Source organism: Callithrix jacchus, chromosome 1, assembly GCF_049354715.1.
Source record: "Callithrix jacchus isolate 240 chromosome 1, calJac240_pri, whole genome shotgun sequence".
Lineage (NCBI taxonomy): Eukaryota > Metazoa > Chordata > Mammalia > Primates > Cebidae > Callithrix > Callithrix jacchus.
The window spans coordinates 66,716,654-66,736,296 of NC_133502.1; the positions used below are offsets into that span (position 1 = coordinate 66,716,654).

At 38.8% G+C, this 19,643-nt stretch overlaps 1 protein-coding gene across 6 annotated transcripts in view; it reads right to left on the reverse strand.

The window, feature by feature from the left end:
• Positions 1 to 530: 530 nt before the first annotated feature.
• CDADC1 (cytidine and dCMP deaminase domain containing 1) overlaps positions 531 to 19,643 on the reverse strand; it is a 41,322-nt gene continuing 22,209 nt past the window's right edge. For 3 of the 6 annotated variants that reach the window (XM_035297877.3, XM_035297873.3, XM_078358630.1), the window contains 5 exons: positions 15,548 to 15,597; positions 11,773 to 11,942; positions 9,279 to 9,468; positions 7,741 to 7,801; positions 531 to 2,892 (listed from right to left, as the gene is read on the reverse strand). In XM_035297877.3, the coding sequence (XP_035153768.3) occupies positions 2,597 to 2,892; positions 7,741 to 7,801; positions 9,279 to 9,468; positions 11,773 to 11,942; positions 15,548 to 15,597 (767 nt within the window). In that variant the 3' untranslated portion in view covers positions 531 to 2,596. The remainder of the gene's footprint in view (positions 2,893 to 7,740; positions 7,802 to 9,278; positions 9,469 to 11,772; positions 11,943 to 15,547; positions 15,598 to 19,643) is intronic. The other 3 variants (XM_002742664.6, XM_078358724.1, XM_008991894.5) reach the window with 2 other exon arrangements.

The window sequence follows — 19,643 nt, forward strand, 5'->3', positions numbered from 1 at the left end:
ACTAAGTCTCATTCTGTCATCCAGGCTGGAGTGCAGTGGCGCAATCTCAGCTCACTGCAACCTCTGCCTCACAGGATCATGCGATTCTCCTGCTTCAGTCTCCTGAATAGCTGGGATTACAGGCGTGGACCACCACTCATGGCGTGTGTGTGTGTGTGTGTGTTTAGTAGAGACGGAGTTTTACCAGACTGGTTTTGAACTCCTGGCCTCAAGTGATCCACCCCCGTCAGCCTCCCAAAGTGCTGGGATTATAGGTGTGAGCCATGGCACCTAACTACTTGATTCCACGCTTGTATCTTCCACTTGACTATGAGTGTCTTGAAATCAGGAAGCATTTCTCACACATCTCATCCCCAGGGTCTAGCAATGTTCAGCAGTCATTCAATCAACAAATATTTACGGAATGCCTACTGTATGCCAGGTACTGTTCTAGACACTGGGGCACACACACATACATACACACACACACACACACACACACACACACACGCATCTCCCTGCCCTCATAGACTTCACCTGAAGCTACACAGTAAACTGTCAATGATTATTTATTGAAATCTGACCAGTTGTACAGAAGAAAAAAAATGACATTATCATGACTCTCTTAATAGTACTGTGGAAATACCAAATTTTCCCTTTCCAAACACAGGTTTTTCCCATTTGTATGCTTCTTCCTCTCATATCCCATCTCAACACCCAACACACAAATCCACAGACCTGGCAGTATGCCAGGCTTTTGGGTCTTACAAATTATTTGCTGACTGATTTACAAAATGTTTAGTGTACTTGACATGTTAGTAAGAAATAACAAATCCAAGAGCTGAAGCATGAGAGTTAATGTAATAAAGCAATTTTGAGGTAAGCAATCTCAGTGTGTTTATACTGATAAGAATAGCTCAACTTGTGATTTTCAAACTAGCCTTAGTTACCTCTAAGTGTACCTTGCCTCCTCTCCCGTCCTATCCCGTGCCCTCCATCTGCGTAGTGTTTACGGCAGTTCTCGGCTGCCTGGTATGATGACTCTAAACTCCTCATGGACCGACACAGGCTGCAGTCACAGCCCTGGCATGAAACCAACGTTTGGATGGTCTTGTGTGTAATTCTGAGAAACCGGTATGAAGCCCAGTGAGGCCATGTGATATCATGGAAAGGCAGGGAACAAAAGCAGAGGCAAACCTGACCACACAGAACCAGCAAGCCGTTTCTCATGAAGTAACCCAGGCCACTCCCTCTCTAACCTAGGAGAGAACAGAATATGTACCTTCATTTTTGGGATTTTCTGAAAATCCCAAATTTTCTGAAAGATTTTTAGCAAATGAGAATGTGAGAAATCACTGAGAGCAATCTGGAATAGCTGAAATGACCACATTTTCAAGACTTTCAGTATTTATTCTTGAGGTTTGCAAATGTTTTTAAAAGGCTCTTCCCTTTTAAGATCAAAGCCATGAGACAACCTGTGCTAATTATATGGAGGGGAAGACTATATGGGGAAGCGGCATTTATTAATGGAATTCTTGGAAGGTTAGTTTCAATATCTCAGACTCAAATATTTCTTCTCTGCTAACATCATAACCAAATTTGACATTCACTGTTAGTGATTTCAAGAGTCAGTGATATCAAGCAGCGACACTGTCTCAGATGACACTCTCTTCCTATTGCTACCCAAACTCTGTGATAAGCAGGACCACACATCATTGTTGGATCCAACACATCATTGTGATTCTACATATGAAAATATTTAAGAAAAATTAACATTTACAAAATATACTTTAAAAATGGTGACCAAGTCCACTAACTTTATTTTTATGAGTCAATCCTAATTAAGTAAATTCTGATTACTAGAAAGCTTTGGGTATAAATGTGACCTTTTGGTTTGCTATACACTGACTCATAAAAGATGACACTTTTATTTCCCTGGAACAGTTTACTAACTGTCACTCTTGTAATTCAAAAGAATTAATATTTCTCAAAAGGTGTGTGATTCCCTGCAGAGGCGTGACCTCCTGTGAAGCAGACCCTTTCAAATTGGCTAAAGTCAAGATAAATAGAAATCAGTCCCTACTTGTGATTTCATTTGCTTATTGCTCCCTCATTTCGTGTAATAAAATAACACACTGCTACATTATGGAAAACCCACACATAAATCTAAAATACAAATATTCTGATTAACACCATTTATATCCTAGAAATAAATTAGCTTCCTTAAAAAATCTTTTCATTTATTCACAAAATCCATCCTTATTTTCTGAATGAACAAGGCTGAATTTTAGAAGTGCAATGAAAGTTCTTGAGGCTCCCCTGAAGTGTAGACAGGTCTTCTTAGTGGATTCCGAGGCGCAGCTTCTTATCCTGGTGCTGCTCTTCCTTCTGTGGGACGGATCTCAACACACCATCTAGCATTGAGAATAACGCTAGGTCAGGACAGCTTCATTTCGAACCCATGGGCACTTGTTTCAGCCTTATAGGTTGCAAGAGCAAAACAATGCTTAAGTTAAAGGAACTTTTTTTACTTTATCTTTGGATTCTTAATTGTAGAGAATTGAATCTAGATAACTCACTCTCAGGCAATATGGAATCTGGCTTTCAAAACCTGGATTCACATTGGGGGGGTGCAATGGCTCACATCTGTAATTCCAACACTTTTGGAGGCAGAGGAGGGAGGATAATTTGAGCTCAGGAGTTTAAGACCAGCCTGGGCAGCATATAGATGTAGAGAAACTCCATCTCTACAAAACATTTTTTTAAAAAAGCAGGTGTGGTGGCGCATGCCTGTAGGCCTAGCTACTCGGAAGGCTGAGGTGGGAGGACTGTTTGAGACCAGAGAGGTGAAGGCTGCGGTAAGCTGTGATTGTGCCACTGCACTCCAGCCTGGGTGACACAGCGAGACCCTGTCTCAAAAAAACAAAAACAAAAACTAAATTCACTCAACAGTGTAAGGCAAGTAATTCATAACACTTTCTGTTTTATGTTTTAGGTGGGGGCAAGTCCTATTACTAGGCTGGAAGAAACAAAATGTACCTCCTAAGGGAGGAAGGGACTGTGTGTGGGATGGGGAGAATCTGCAGACTGGAAGGAAGATGGACTTGTATCTGACGGGGCAGGCTGGGAAAAGAGTCTGGCTTCAACCTCTTCCTGGGTTTTGTTTTTAATATCTTAATTTGTACAATAAATGATGCATGTTTAAAGTATACAATAAACTAAATACATTTAAAGTATATAGTTTGATGAATTCTTTTTATTTACTTTTTAATTTGTAATATTTGTAGAGATGGGGTCTCAGTCTGTTATCCAAACTGGTCATGAACTCCTGGGCTCAAGCAATCCTCCCACCTCAGCCTTCCAAAATGATGGGATCAGAGGCAGGAGCCATTTTGCTCAGTCCAGTTTCTTGATTTCTGACGCAAGTACACATTCATGAAACCATCCCCACAGTCAAGACAATGGACATATCTACCACCTGCAAAAGCTTCCTTCTGCCCTTTCTTCCCATCTTTTGAAGGATTTCCAACCCTAGGCCTGTGTGTTTTCCCCTGCTGTTTCCTTGTCCTAAGGACACCTGGGCCAAGGCTCTGACTTGCCTTCCAGAGGTAGATCTGGAAAGCCATCCCTTTCTTTCTCTCTCTCTCTTCATGTTATGTAATATTTGAAACATTCTCTCTCTACATATATTATATAATATGTAACAAAATACAGATGGGAATTCTCAAGGCTAACAATAAATGAACACTCATGAACTTACTGTCCCAATCTTGTTTAAAACTGAATAAAACTACATGATGTGTGTGTGCGGCGGTATGGAAAAGAAAGAAAACATATTGCTCAATCCAACAACTAGAACATTACTAATTCCCATGCACTCCCTCTCTCATCCCATCCCCTTTCACCCCTTTCAGAGGCAACTCCTATCTTGATTTTTGTGTTTATCAATCCATTGCTTCTTAATAATTTTACCATATATACTGTATAGTAAAATATATACTGTATAGTAAAATATATACTATATATTAAAGTGTGTATGTGTGTGTATATATATATATGTGTATATATATTATATATAGTTTTTTTTGTTGTTGTTTTTTGAACAGGGTCTGTCTGTGTCACCCAGGCTGGAGTGCAGTGGCGTGATCTCAGCTCACTTCAGCCTCAACCTCCTGGGCTCAGGTGATCCTCCTATATCAGCCCTGGGGTAGCTGGGACTACAGACACAGGCCACCATGCCCAACTCATTTTTTGTGTTTTTTTGTAGAGATGGGGTTTTGCTGTGATGCCCAGGCTGGTCTTAAACTCCTGGGCTCAAGCAATTAGCCCACTTTAGCCTCCCAAAGTGCTGGGATTACAGGCGTGAGCCACCATGCCTGGCCTACCACATTTAACCAATATATAATTTGTCTTTTTGAACTTTATACAGAAATTATATCAAAATTCTGTAGCTTGCTTTTTTATTCAACATTTATATTTCTAAGACTCATCCATGTTGAAGAATGTAGCTCTAGTTCATTTATTTTCACTGCTATATAGTAGTCCATTGTGGGAATACATCATAATATTTTTTATCTAATCACCCAAAACAAGCATTTATTTCCAGTTTTTGCTTTTAAGAACAACATAGCAACAAATTCTTTGTTTCTCTGACTCTTATACAATATGCAAGAGTTTCTCTAGAGCATATACTTTTAACAAATGCTACTTCAGGCCGGGTGTGGTGGCTCACGACTGTAATTCCAGCACTTTGGGGAGCCGAGGGGGCTCCTCACCTGAGGTCAGGAGTTCAAGACCAGGCTGGCCAACATGGTGAAACCCCATCTCTACTAAAAGTACAAAATTAGCTGGATGTGGTCGTGCACACCTGTAATCCCAGCTACTTGGGAGGCTGAGGCAGGAGAATTGCTTGATTTCAGGAGGTGGAGGTGGCAGTGAGCTGGAATTGTGCCACTGAACTCCATCCTGGGAAACACAGTGAGACTCTGTCTCAAAACAAACGAACAAACAAAAAGCTACTTCAATGTTATCTTAATTTGCATTTCTCTGACTACTAATAAGTTTAATCATCTTTTCATGTGTCGATTGGATGAACTAAGTTTAGTTCACCTACCTTGCAAGAGACCCAGACCTGCTCTCAGATCCCAGCTTATATGGACATTTGTCTCCAGGGTAGCTCTAAGCTATTGTGTTCACTTACTATTGCTCCTCAGATTCCAGCAAAATGTGTTCTTACCTCTGTTTTGTTGTTAGAATGTTATTTCCTTTATTTTATTGAAAGCCCTGTGACTCTTTAAAAATAATGCTTGTTATGGGTTACCTGGGTTCCATTTGTACAAAGTGGAAGGGCACTCGAGAGTTGTCAGTCACACTGCCTGCCTCCCTTCTCTTTTTGTCCCTGCTGAGGCACTGAGAGGGTATCCAGAAGTAAGTCCCCCTCTGGAGTTGGACAGATTGGTTTAGCCAAAGGTCAAGCCCCAGTCCAGCAACAAAGCTCATATTGTAACTTTAATCTGTTGATTCTGGTGTCTATTTCTCAACAGAACATAAAATTGGCAAGGAATTACATACTGTATGATTCCATTTATATGAAATGGCCAGAACAGACTAATCCATAAAAACTAAAAGAGTGGGTTGGCTAGGGCTGGGGGGAGAGGAGAATGGGGAGTGACTGCAAATGGGCATGAGACTTCTTTCTTGGATAATGAAAATGTTCTGAAATATGTTGTAGTGATGAATGTACACCTCTGTGAATATGCTAAAAAGCAAATTTCTGATATATGAATTACATCTCAATACAGCTATTATATAATTAAAAAGGAGATGGGGATATTGTTTATTGAGACAAAACACTTGTTCAAAAATGCATAAACATAAACTTAACAGTTCAGTTGAACTGCCACAAAGCAAACATATGCAACCATCATCTGGGTCAATAAATAAAACATTGCCAGCAAACCAGAGGCCTTCCTTTTGTCCCCTCCTTTCAATCTTGGGACTTTAACCATGGCCATGTCTTCCTTTTCCTTAGTGATCAAGAAATAATAAATTCTAGATACAAGCCCTTTGTTGATTATAAGTGGCAAATATCTTCTCATATTCCATGGTTTACCTTTGTACTCTCTTAGTTATATCTTTTTTTTTTTAAGGCAGGGTCTCACTCTGTTGCTCAGGTTGGAGTACAGTGATGCAAGCATGAATCACTACAGCCTCAACCTCTCCATGCTCAAGAGATCCTTCCACCTCAGCCCCCTGAGTAACTGGGACCAAAGGCATGTACTACTACACTTGGCTGATTTTTGTATTTTTTGTAGAGAGAGTGTTTCACCACATTGCCCAGGCTGGTCTCAAACTCCTGTGCTCAAGCAATTCACCCACCTCAGCCTTCCAAACTGCTGGGATTACAGGTGTAAGCCACCACAACTGGCCTAGTTATATCTTTAAATGAACAGATGTTCTTCCTTGTAACATAGATAAATTAACCTTTTTATGATTCGTGCTTTTTGTATCCTTTCCCTAACATAGGAAATGATTTATTGGCCCCTTCAAACACTGCCATTGGATATACATTATTTAATCAGATGGATAGATAGACAGTCTTTTTTCCTGATTAATTTTTAAAAAGAAAGATCCAATGGATATATACTTTTTCCCAAATTGCAAACAATACATTTTCTATTTGAATAAAATAAAGCTAATTCAGAACACTTAAAATCAGTATATTCACAGAGAAATTATTCTGAGGCCTTTATATTTCTTGATTTTTCAAGGTTAAAAAAGTGTTATTATCAAAAAATTACAGTAAAATTCCATTTACCTAGAATCCAAATAATTAGATAATACTGTTTTATTTTTAATTTTTGAAACAGAGTTTTACTCTGTTGCACAGCCTGCAGTGCAGTGGCACTATCTCAGCTCACTGTAACCTCCGCCTCCTGGGTTCCAGCGAGTCTCTTGCCTCAAACTTCCAAGTAGCTGGGATTACAGGTATGTGCCACGATGCCTGGCTATTTTTTGTATTTTTAGTAGAGACGGGATTTCACCATGTTGGCCAGGCTGGTCTCCAACTCCTGACTTCAAATGATCCACCTGCCTTGGCTTCCCGAAGTTTAGGATTACAGGTGTGAGCCACTGTGCCTGGCCTATAGTTACTATTTTAAAATAATATCGTATAGCACTCATGTCCATAAGGAACTGTAAGACTTCTCAATGATTATATTACATTCAAAATATCTGTAGTAGTATACAAATAATAAAGCTTTGAAGATTAGTAATTAATTTTGGTAGCGGTGATGATTCTTAGTTAATCAGATTATTCAAGTAACCAGAATATTTCCAATCTAGGCAAATGAGGCTTTACTCTAGAAGAATGTATATATCCTCATCATTTGGTCCGAGATCCATCTATACTAATTACACATATTTTTCCTTTCTCACTCCCCAGTAAGCTTTTGTTTTGTTATAGAAGAGCATTGTTGCTTACTGTTTCATATAAATTTAATTTATAAAGTCAATTTGTATGTAATTATTTGTATTAACTTGTAGATTCTATAGGAGCAAGTATTAATCGGCACTTTCCATAGCACCTAGCATATGGTAGACACACAAATGTTTATGAACAAATTGAATGGCAAAAATCTAATCTGCAAAAATAAAATCCTCCATCTGTTAACACAACAATTTTAATCACCTGATCATTAAAATTCACTATATCTCCTTTCTCCTCAGCAACAAAGTTCACCTCAATACAGAAATACTTACTTTCTCTCCTTTCGGGCTCATTTTGTTCAAGACCATAAGCTCCTGATGGATTCAGCTGCCACTGTAAGAGTGCACAAACATTTTACTTACTTGTTTAAAAAGGATGAATACATAGCATTTCAGCACATTGATTTTAAACATCAAAACAACTTCTTAAAAATTGAAGAAAAATGGCTAGGCGAGGTGGCTCATGTAATACCAACAAACACTTTGGGAGGCCAAGGCAAGCAGATCACCTGAGATGAGGAGTTCAAGACCAGTCTGACCAACATGGTGAAACCCCATCTCTAATAAAAAATACAAAAATTAGCAGGGTATGGCAGTGCAGGCCTGTAGTTCCAGCTACTCAGGAGACTAAGGCAGGAGAATAGCTCGAACCTGGCAGGCAGAGGTTGCAGTGAGCCGAGATTGCACCATTGCATTTCAACCCGGGCAATTAGTGAAACTCCATCTCAAAATAAATAAATAAATTTATATTTTTTCCTGATCTTTCTCATGAGAAATGTGTGTGTATTTGTGTGTATGTGCACCTCCCTTTTGGGAGGGACAGGGTAACCTTTAAACTATTGAAGGTGTTCCCAGTCCCCTGGCAGCAACCAGTACTGGTCCATGGCTTGTTAGGAACTGGCTGCACAGCAGCAGGTGAGTGCAGGCCAGCGAGTATTACCACCTGACCTCCACCTCCTATCAGATGGGTGGTGGCATTAGATTCTCAAAGGAGCAGAACCCTACTGTGAACTGTTCATTTGAGGGATCTAGGCTGCAAGCTCCTTATGAGAATCTATTGCCTGATGATCTGAGATGGAACAGTTTCATCCCCAAACCATCACCCTATCTGTGGAAAAACTGTCTTCCACAAAACCAGTCTCTGGTGCCAAAAAGGTTGGGGAAGGCTGAGCTATTTTTCACCTCTACTCACCACTCTAAGCCAGAAAGGAGAGGGAAGAGGTGGGTCAGAGATTTTTCTTTTATCAGCCACCAGATGGCACCAAAGAATCCACTGGCTCAGTTCTCTACAGAGATGTAAATTCATACGGCAGGAATTCTTAGCTGAATAGTTGCAGTTAGGTAAAGGCTTGCACATATAAATAAACTCAATAATAATAATTTGTTGAAACTTGGCTGGGCGCGGTAGCTCATGTCTGTAATCCCAGCACTTTGGGAGACTGAGGCTGACTGATTACCTGAGGTCAGGAGTTTGAGACCAGCCTGGACAACATGGTGAAACCCCGTCTCTACTAAAAACATAAAAATTAGCCAAGCGTGGTGGCAGGCGCTTGTAATCCCAGCTACTCGGGAGGCTAAGGCAGGAGAATCACTTGAACCCGGGAGGTGGAGGTTGCGGGGAGCCGAGATCAGCTACTGAACTCCAGCCTGGGTGACAGAGAGAGGCTCTGTCTCAAACAATAATAATAAATTTAATAATTATTATTATTTGAAACTCTTTAAAAGGGTGGGAATCACTAACTTAAAATATGCTGCAGGGTACCTAACAACATAATACAAAATGCATCTGAAAAAAATGTATATCTACTTACCGTAAATTTGCTAACACCTTCAAGTTCCCCGAACCTCATGTAAGAGATATCTGCCTTCTTTTTTCCAACATCTACATCTCCTGCATATATTTGTTTTATGCCTGCACCTTTAATTAAAGGTACACACTCATCACATGGGCACTTTGTCACAAAAATCATGCTTCTTTCTTCTGGTTTTATTTCTTGACACCTATTAAAAAATTATAAAATATTAGAAAGCTTGCTTCTGAAAGGGTAAGTTATTTTTTAGAAATATCTTTTTTTCTTTTGAGATGAAGTTTCACTCTTGTTACCCAGGCTGGAGTGCAATGGCGCCATCTCGGTTCACCGCAACCTCCGCCTCCTGGGTTCAGGCAATTCTCCTGCCTCAGCCTCCGAGTAGTTGGGATTACAGGCACGCGCCACCATGCCCAGCTAATTTTTTGTATTTTTAGTAGAGACGGGGTTTCACCATGTTGACCAGGATGGTCTCGATCTCTTGAACTCGTGATCCACCCGCCTCAGCCTCCCAAAGAGCTGGGATTACAGGTGTGAGCCACCACGCCCGGCCCAGAAAAATCTTTAAATACTAAAATTGAGCTGTACAGATTTATGCCATTATTAATAATGATCATCAAGCCTTAGACTTGCTGAATTACTGAATGTTCAAAATATGTAAACCCATAAAAATGTTATAATACAACCTGACATGAAAATTATAACTAAAAATAATTTATTGATTCCAAGTAAGAGGTTCAGTTTCAGATTACAAAGGAAATGAAATCAGAAAGATACGGACACCAAGGAAAGACAAAGAAAGAGAGAGAAACTCCCTGATGCTTTCTAAGTACCTCTTTAGAATACTGGAATTAGATTAGAAACTGACGCCCCCCCTTACAAGCTAATGATGTCTGATTAGACACTAACTCATTAGACAAAGGACACAACCCTATCTGGTACTTGGTGGATATTCAATAAATGTTTACTAAATGAATAATTTAATATTTAAGTTCTGTTTTGACTTATAGTTCCCGTACTCCTTCCCTATCATAGGATAATTTTAAAAAGAAAAGTTTTTATTTGACATATTCGCACCTCTGCACAAAATGGATCAAGTCAATCCGTAACGACGAGGACAAGTAAAAGAATAGAGGAAAATTTGGGTGAAATTTTAAGACTAAGGACTGCTCTGATCTGGGGCTACAAGGACTGACATCCGGGTTCCGAGGTTGATACTGCTCTCAGCCAGCCATTTTCAATTCCCCCACTGCCAGCCTTCCATATCCACCTTCCTTGTTGAGATTCTTATTTATGTTCAGCTGGCCTAGGGCAAAAGAATTCTATGCATCTAGTCTGTACAAACAATACACCTACCACCTGCATAATCTACAGAGTGTTGCTATGTCAATGCCATTCCATTTCCCCACTGCCTACCACATGGAGCATAAAGTCCTCTCGAGTCTTTATGACTCGAGTCCCAGCCTGTCCTTGTGAGCTGCATTTCCCATGTCTACATTCCAGTCTAACTGGAATATTCACATTCCTAAACACACCACGGATTTTCCTACTTCTAGACCACTGCTTATGCTAGAACAAAGAATGGTCTTCTCTTCCCTTCCAATTGCCCCGGTCTTAGCAATCCCTTAAAGCTCAGCTCAGATGCCAGTTCTTCCATAAAGCCTTTCCCTTGCATTCTCCCACTCGTCCACAGCAGTGCCTGAATGTCCACAGCGCTTTACATTTGCCCCTCCCACAGAATCCACCCTATGAGGTGGATGCCGTCTCATATGCCCTGCTGCAACAGAAGCTCTCCAAGGACAGGAGCCATGTCTTACACAGTTTTTTAATCCCTTAACCTTAATGGTAAAGGCTGAGAAGTGTTTGTAAAAATGATGTAAATTAACAGCTATAACTTTAACAAAAGCTCTTTTAAAGCAATTTGGTTTATTATAAAGTCTATAGATAGTCCTATACTGAATACTGCAGGCCATTGTAATAAATGGTAAGTATCTGTGTATCTAAACATAAAAAAGGTAATGTGTGATGTTATAATGGCTACTTCACTCAGTAATAGGAATTTTTCAGCTCCATTATAATCTTGTGGGAACACTGTTGTGCATGTAGTCCATCGCTGGTCAAAATGTCTTTATGTGGCACATAACTGTATTAACAAATATGTACTCCAGATTTAGAAAACGAAGGCGGTCTTAACATCCAGAGAAATATGAGAGCCTGAACAAGATCCCAAAGGACAAACTTCAAGCAGTTTCACATTGGAGAGAGGGAAGGGAAAAAAAACATGCTTAATAAATGGGAAGGCCTGCAGAGGCGATGATCTCGGGTCAGGTCATAGTTTCAGGTCTGGCAGTGAGGACCAAGCTTTACCAAAGTTATACTTTTGAAAGGAAACTTTCTTGGAATTTGAAAAAGGAAATAAATTACAATTATAAGAAAATAAATTTCAACCAACCCTTGCTACATTTTAAAGAAAAGTACACCTAGAAGAATTTCATACCTAAATGTCAAGGCATTCTGTTCCGCATGTATAATGTATCTGAATTTCCTTATTTCTCTGTCTTTCTGCTTGTCATCCATGTGTGGGAAGTCAGCATACTCAGATCCAACAGGAAAAGCATTGTAACCACATCCTACGAAGTACATGGCACCTGTTCCATCACAACTTCTCTAGAGAGTGAGCAAACCAATGGTTAGTCTCAACATTCTGAAAAGGCACTTTGCAATGTATTTTTGAAGCTTGCTATCATACTTTGCATAATAAATACTTACTCAATTTTCTACAATAAACTGAGCTATCAAAAATACAATATTAGATCCTCGTACTGCAGTATGATCTTGTTAAAGCTAAATTCCAAGAAGGCTGACCACCTCTCTAATCTGTAATCTCAAGGAAGTCCTTGGTTTTTGCAATTAATTAAATACTATCTTACTTAACTCACAAATTATGTCACCTGATTCAGATATTACTTCCCAAATAAATTATAAGATCCTGGAGAGCAGAAACCATGTTTTATTTGTGCTCTGTGCAGTGCTACTGGTTAACAAGTCAAAAATTTTTAAATACTTTAAACAGAAAATTTCTGTTGTTAGGCTAAAAATGTGCCACTATGATTTAGTTGAAAAATAAAAAATGCACTTTCATCTTCAGTATTTATTAAGCCTCTATTATATGCATATTATTACAGAATTTCTTACTTCAGTGGCTCTTATTTCTCTTGGTCAATGGCATAGGAGTTGTTAATATGAAAGCTTTATCAATTATTAGCATGATATTTTATCAATAATGTGTTTGTAATTGTTTGGAATATGCAATGAACCTTATTAAATTTCAATACATTATAATTACTCAAGTGATAATATCAACAGACTCAGTACTGTAGCAGCTTCATAAAAATCATATAATAGTGAGCCAACAAAAGCCTGCAAACCAAATATTATCTCATTAATAAATCTGTTTGAACATTTACTGTCAAACATCATGCTGAGTTTTTAATTTATTTTAATTTATTTTTTGAGACAGGGTCTCACTCTATTGCCCAGGTTTGACTTCCTGGGCTCAAGTGATCCTCCCACCTCAACCTCCCAAGTAGCTGGCACCACAGGCACACATCACTATGCCTGGCTAATTTTTTCATTTTTTTGTAGTGAGGGCGTTTTACCATGATGCTCAGGATTGTCTTGGACTCCTGGGCTCAAGCAATCCCCCCTCCCCAGGCTCCTAAAGTGCTGGGATTACAGGCATGAGCCACTGCGCACGGTCATACTGAGTTTTACAAGCATCATTTCATTTAATCAAATCTTGAAACAACCTAAAGAGTGATACTATTAATATTACTGTTTTACAGATATGGAAACTGAGGACAAGAGTGATTTGTTAACTTGTCTAGGGTCACAAAACTAGTAAGTAACATAGCCAGAATTCAAGCCCAGGTTACTTGACTCTAAGCCATGTCTTTCCACTTCACTGTGCTGCCTGCCAGCCTACTCCAGAGATAACTAGAAACTGACATTCTCCACAAATTCATTAAGAACCAGATGTTAAGCCAAAGGCTGCTGAGCATTCACATAAACACAAATGAGAGTTCCAACCACCAGCTGGACCCGTGCTAGGTGCTGAAATACGGCTGCAAACAAGACACAGAATCCCTACCCTCATGAGCTTTCTAGTCTGGGGGTAAGAAATTGGACAGATAACTTTAACTGTGATAAATGTCACAGACAAGTTGTACAAAGTGCTATGGAATTTCTGGCAGAGGAGCCTAGTATTCTAGTAGGAGTTAACAGTTGGGGTAGAAGTAAGCAGAGTCAAGAGGTATTTTGAAGGTGGAATCCATTGTGCTAGGTGATTGTATGTGTACGGTAACAGACAAGATGGTGACCACTGACGAAGGAGTAGGTTAGCAGGGAAGATACTGGATGGGTTGAACTTGAGGGGTTTATGAAACATCAAAGCAAATTGTAGGATTAATTTCTGTGAAGTCCTTGAGGCAAACTGTAGGCTTACCTTTCAGTCAGCTATATAGTTACTAAATATCTCTTGATTCCAGCCCTCCTAATCCATCCCCATAACTCCAAGTCATCTCTTTTTTATTAATGTCTCTCTTTCCTGTTTAGCTCTACTTCATTCTATTTATAATACAAATCTGATTGAATCATTTCCCCACCTACAATATTCTTGGATTGCACTGTACAATACAGTCACTACCAGCCACATGTGGTTAGTCTGGGTTGAGAGGTGCTGCAGGTGTAAAATACACATAAAATTTTGAAGATTTAATAGCTTAAAAATTCAGGATATTTCATTAATAACTTTTTATTGATTATATGATTAAATAAAATATTTTCTTAAAATTAATTCATCTGTTTTACTTTTAAAAATATGGTTCCTAGAAAATTTAAAATTTGGTTTGCGGCTTGCATTTTCTCTCTACTTGTTAGTGCTGTGCTACAGTATGTCACTGTCAGGGTAAAGTCCAGAATCTTTACATGGGATATAGAGTTCTTTGTAGTCCAGTCCAATTTGTTGCTTCCTCTATGTGCCACATCAAATACATTTTCCCATATTCTCTCTCTCACCCCCATCTATGCATATTATCCTCCTGGTCCCATTAAATTGCTCTGTCTGATGATATCCTCCTAATCTTTAAGAATATTAACATTATTTTTTTCTTTTTTTTGACATGGAGTTTCGCTCTTGTTACCCAGGCTGGAGTGCAATGGCGCGATTTCGGTTCACCGCAACCTCCGCCTCCTGAGTTCAGGCAATTCTCCTGCCTCAGTCTCCTAAGTAGCTGGGATTACAGGCACGCGCCACCATGCCCAGCTAATTTTTTGCATTTTTAGTAGAGATGGGGTTTCACCTTGTTGACCAGGATGGTCGCAATCTCTTGACCTCGTGATCCACCCGCCTCAGCCTCCCAAAGTGCTGGGATTACAGGCGTGAGCCACTGTGCCCAGCCAACATTATTAATATTAAGAATATTCAGGTCAGGCATGGTGGCTCACACCTGTTATCACAGCACTTTGGGAGGCCGAGGAGGGTGGATTGCTTGAGGCCAGGAGTTCACGACCAGCCTGGCCAACATGGCAAAATCCCGTCTCTACTAAAAATACAAAAATTAGCCAGGTGTAGTAGTACATGCCTGTAGTTCCAGCTTTTCAAGAGGTTGAGGCATGAGAACTGCTTGAACCCAGGAGGCAGAGGTTGCAGTGAGCCAAGCCTGTACCACTGTACTCTATCTTGGTTGACAAAGGGAGACTCTGTCTCAAAAAAAAAAAAGAATATTCACCAAAAACATTCATGTTATCCTCCTGGTCTTATTAAATTGCTCTGTCTCATGAAATTTTCTTATTCTGCAAGAATATTATTAACATTAATAATATTCATCAAGAATATTTACTCATTTCTCTAAGGAGAATAAAGGTTCCTCCTCTATGTTCTCATGTAAGTTATAATTACACTTACATATTAGTTATTTTTTACTTCTCCGTCTCCATCACTAAACTATGAAGCCATAAAATATGATCTTTAATCCCCAACGTTCACTGTGGCACAGTGCCTAACTTGTAGAAAGTGTTTTAACAAATGTTTGCTGAATGAATGCATCTATTTAGAAAATTGTTGAAGAAATGAGCAAATGTTTATAAAACTTAATAAATGCACCATTACAAAAAAAGGTGTCTTAATGGGTCAATAACATGTAATGCACTGAAGACTCGACTATGCTTAAACAATCCAGGTTAAATATTTAAAGAATTGTTTTCATACTTACAGATTTTCCTTCTGCCCAAATGACTGCCCCAACTCCTGTTTTATGATCCTCTGAAAGATATATGGCATTTAACTCAGTAAAAATTATGATGTCAGTTTTAGAAATATTTTTTCCAAAAATAAAAACTTGTATTGAAACATACTTCATATATGTAGGAGTAATTCTTGATATCTTCACTAATTACAGATAATTATTAAAATACACCCTTTTAAGTATGGAACATGGGAGCTAGGTTCCAAATAACTAGAGAGAGTCACTACCAACTCAGTCACACGTGATACATGTGTGGAAGCCACTAAATGGCCATGTCCACAGTCAGGTGTGTCAAAGGTGTAGCCAGAACTAAGTGCAACTTGATGGATTCGCCATTAACAAGCCAATTTCTAAACAACTACTTCTGATGATAAAATTGAATAAAGGTTTCAGAACTAATGGATTTTGTGAAATAACTGTTCACATCAACCAAATTTGTCTTTCCTCAGCATTATTTATGCTCTAATCATGGAAAATACATCTTATAAAAATGTTCTTGCTAAGAAAAAAGTTCAAACTTCTTATACAAACATAAACAAATCTTTATGGATCTATCTATTTATTACTAGAAAGTATATGAAGAGAATTCTGATTTAAACAAAATGTTGTCCTTTCCCTGACCTTCAGTTTACCTTAAGGGAAAAAGAATGCAAGTTAATGACATCTTGCCCATTTCTAAATCAAATAGCAGAAGTTATAAACAAACATAAGATTATAATTTCCCTGTAGAACCAAAACCTTTGCAACAAGCAAAGCTGTACTTCTTAAAACCATTAATCTAAAACAGAAAATAAAAAACCAAAATAGAAATTCTACATATTAAAGATTTAATTTTTTCCTGTATACAATGTTGAGTTTCAAATTTCTAAGACAAATCACACTAATTATGAAAACCATAGTATTTATCAAAATCTTAAGGTAGTTAAGTGGCACATTTACACAGAGAAAATAACAATTATCTGTGAACTTACCCTAGGGCATTTTCATTTTGGGGAGGATAAAGTGAAACTGTGGTTTCACCCTACAATTTCCTAAAAGTGAATCCTTCTAATGATAACATTTTAAAATACCTACTTTCCAGTAAAGGTACAAGAAAAATTTGTGCCACAATTGATTATAATAAATGCCTTATTAAGAAGTTAACTTTAAAATAGTTGATACTCTAAAAAAAATTCCCATCTCAAATTCTAGCAAACTCTGGGTTTCAAAAATCACACCACAAAGCACTTGTATAATTTATGTTAAACATTCATATAATTTATGTTAAACATCTCATTTTTACCCTACAGGAAAACCAAATAAAATTTCCATTTCTAGATGCAGAAACAGGCAGAGAAATAGACTAAAACTTAGCCCTTCAGAGCCAACCTGCTTTGCCTTTCCTCCACCTTACCCTGTGACATAAACAATTCCTTGACACAGCCTGGCCAACATGGTGAAACCCTATTTCTACTGAAAATACAAAAATTAGCTGGGTGTGGTGGCGGATGCCTGTAATCTCAGCTACTTGGGAGGCTGAGGCGGAGAATTGCTTGAATCTGGGAGGTGGAGGTTGCAGTGAGTTGAGATGGTACCACTGCATTCTAGCCTGGGGGACAGAGCAGGACTCCTTGACAAAGATTTCCATTTATTGAATGCCTCTTATGTGCCAAGTACTGTGAGAAGTGAGGATGCACTGGTGAGGGAAACTGTATTCCGTTCCTCATACAACTTATAGTTGGATGGTGAAGGAGAACAGCAACAAGGAAATAAACAGTACTTTATGTGCTGTGCTCCTAAGGAAATGAACGAGGCTGAATGGCAGAGTGCACAGGATGACTTCCTTTTATAGACTAGAGGGAAAAGGGATGTTGGTGCAAACAAAATTGAGTTCCTTCGTAGGCCTTTAGAGTTTAACATGAGTGGACAAGAATCAATGGCTTTATGCTCATTTCTAAGGTAAGTGGCAGAAGTTATAAACATAAAATTATATTTGCTTGCAAAACCAAAATCTTTAAAGTTTTACTTAATTTATGTATAACTCTAAAATAATTAAAAACCAAAATAAAAATTCTCCATGTTAAGAGCCCCCTTTTCTACCATCTATGCTGCGTATCTTTAATGTTATGTTTCTTAGTCTCAGAAGCCGCTTTTTCTGTTTCAGCCTGGGGACAGACTAAACCTTGTTAGGAGGGAAAAAAAATGTGCTTTTTCCATCAGCATGCAGCTCTACTGCCTAGCTAAGGTTGGTTACATCAATAGAACATTCTTTACTATTTGTCTTTTCAAATACAAATAAATTTTTATCCACATAAAACAGATTTGATATCATCCAGCACCAAGGCTGGTGACAGGTGAGGAACTTTCTCAAAAATCTTTTCATATCTGTAATTTTTGCAGAAATTGCTCCCCATGATCTGATTATTCACAGGGTTTTCTCTGTACAACTTTGAAGGAAAGGTCAAGTTACAATCACTGAGTCAAATTCCTGGGGCTCTTTGATCACTGAAACTCAAAGGGAACTCTTTGTTCTGGAACACAGGTGTGGTTATTTTAGTTCCCAATCCTTGTGGTCAACTACTCCGAGACGGGCAGGCAAGGCTTAGGAATCTGCATTTCTCCTGAGCTCCCCGTTGATTCTCAGGCACATTCAAATCTGAGAACCACTGGTTCTGTTTTAAAAGTTAACTTTATTGATTACTCCATCCTGCTTTCATTATTACTGTGGTCCAGGAGGAAGGCATAATCCTTAGCTTTGGAAAACACCTAATCTGATGAGAAAACAGGACACAAAAAGATCACAGCTCAGTACTTAAATCAGATAGATGTGATGCCTTCCTGCTCTTTTTCCCCCAAGAGTCTAAACACATTTTTTTTCACTTTTTTTGCTACCTCCAGGGATTTTAGAAACATACTTTTGGAACTCCTGGCCTCAAGCAGTCCTCCTGCCTCAGTCTCCCAGTCCTGGTGTTACAGGTAGGAGCCACCATGCCTGTCTAGAAACATACTTTTCATGACACCTCTATGGATCCTTTCTATTCATCATTCAAAAAGCAATTATAAGCAACTACTTCCATTTTAGAACTGCTGTTAGAAGTTTTCGAATTCATTTTAATCATACGTACATTATTTTGAAAATGGTATCTTCATCTATTAATTACAGAGAAATGATGTCATCAAACCAAACTGAATAATGTGAAATTAAAAGCTTGAGTAATTGGAAGCACACTGTATCACAGGGATATCCACCTTGCTGGAGTACCCTCAATGTTAAACAAGATACATACATAAATCACCAAGCTCAGTACTTGACACATAGTAGTGTTCCATAAACTGTCATTGTTATTATTTATCAGCAGTGAAGAATTAGAGGTCCAGAGTCCCTGATCCAAAATCTCTTACATCAAGTTTTTTTGAAGTCTGATGCCCTTATTGCCAAATTTGACCCAAATTTAGTTATTTATAGACCAATCATTCTGCTTAGTGCAAATATTCCTACTTTTTTCACTCTGTATATGTTAATGTGTTTGATTACAGGAAACTGTCCTAGACCCCACTGGGAGTGCTATATAACAGTATATGTACCATATTACCTTTTTAAAATCTGGATTGGGCATGGTGGCTCATGCCTGTAATCCCAGCACTTTGGGAGGCTGAGGCAGAAAGATTGCTTAAGCCAAGGAGTTTGAGACCAGCCTGGGCAACACAGTGAGACCTCTCTACAACAAATAAAAAACTGACTGGACGTGGTGGCCTTTGCCTTTAGTACCAACTACTCAGAAGGCTGATGTGGGAGGACTGCTTGAGCCTGAGAGGTTGAGGGCTGCAGTGAGCCGTGAGTACCACTGCACTCAGCCTACGCAACAGAGTAAAACCCTGTCTCAAAAACATAATAAAATAAAATCTCAAAAATTCTGAATTCCTTTTCATCTGGCTCCAAAGGTTTTGCATAAGAGATAGCAGACCCTTTATCTTTGGATATAAAAAGATTTATTTTATCCAGTCAACACACATTGTGTTTCATGCTAAGGAAAAATGATTAAGACATGGTTTCTTCCCTGGGAGAGTGCACAGTGGAGTGGAG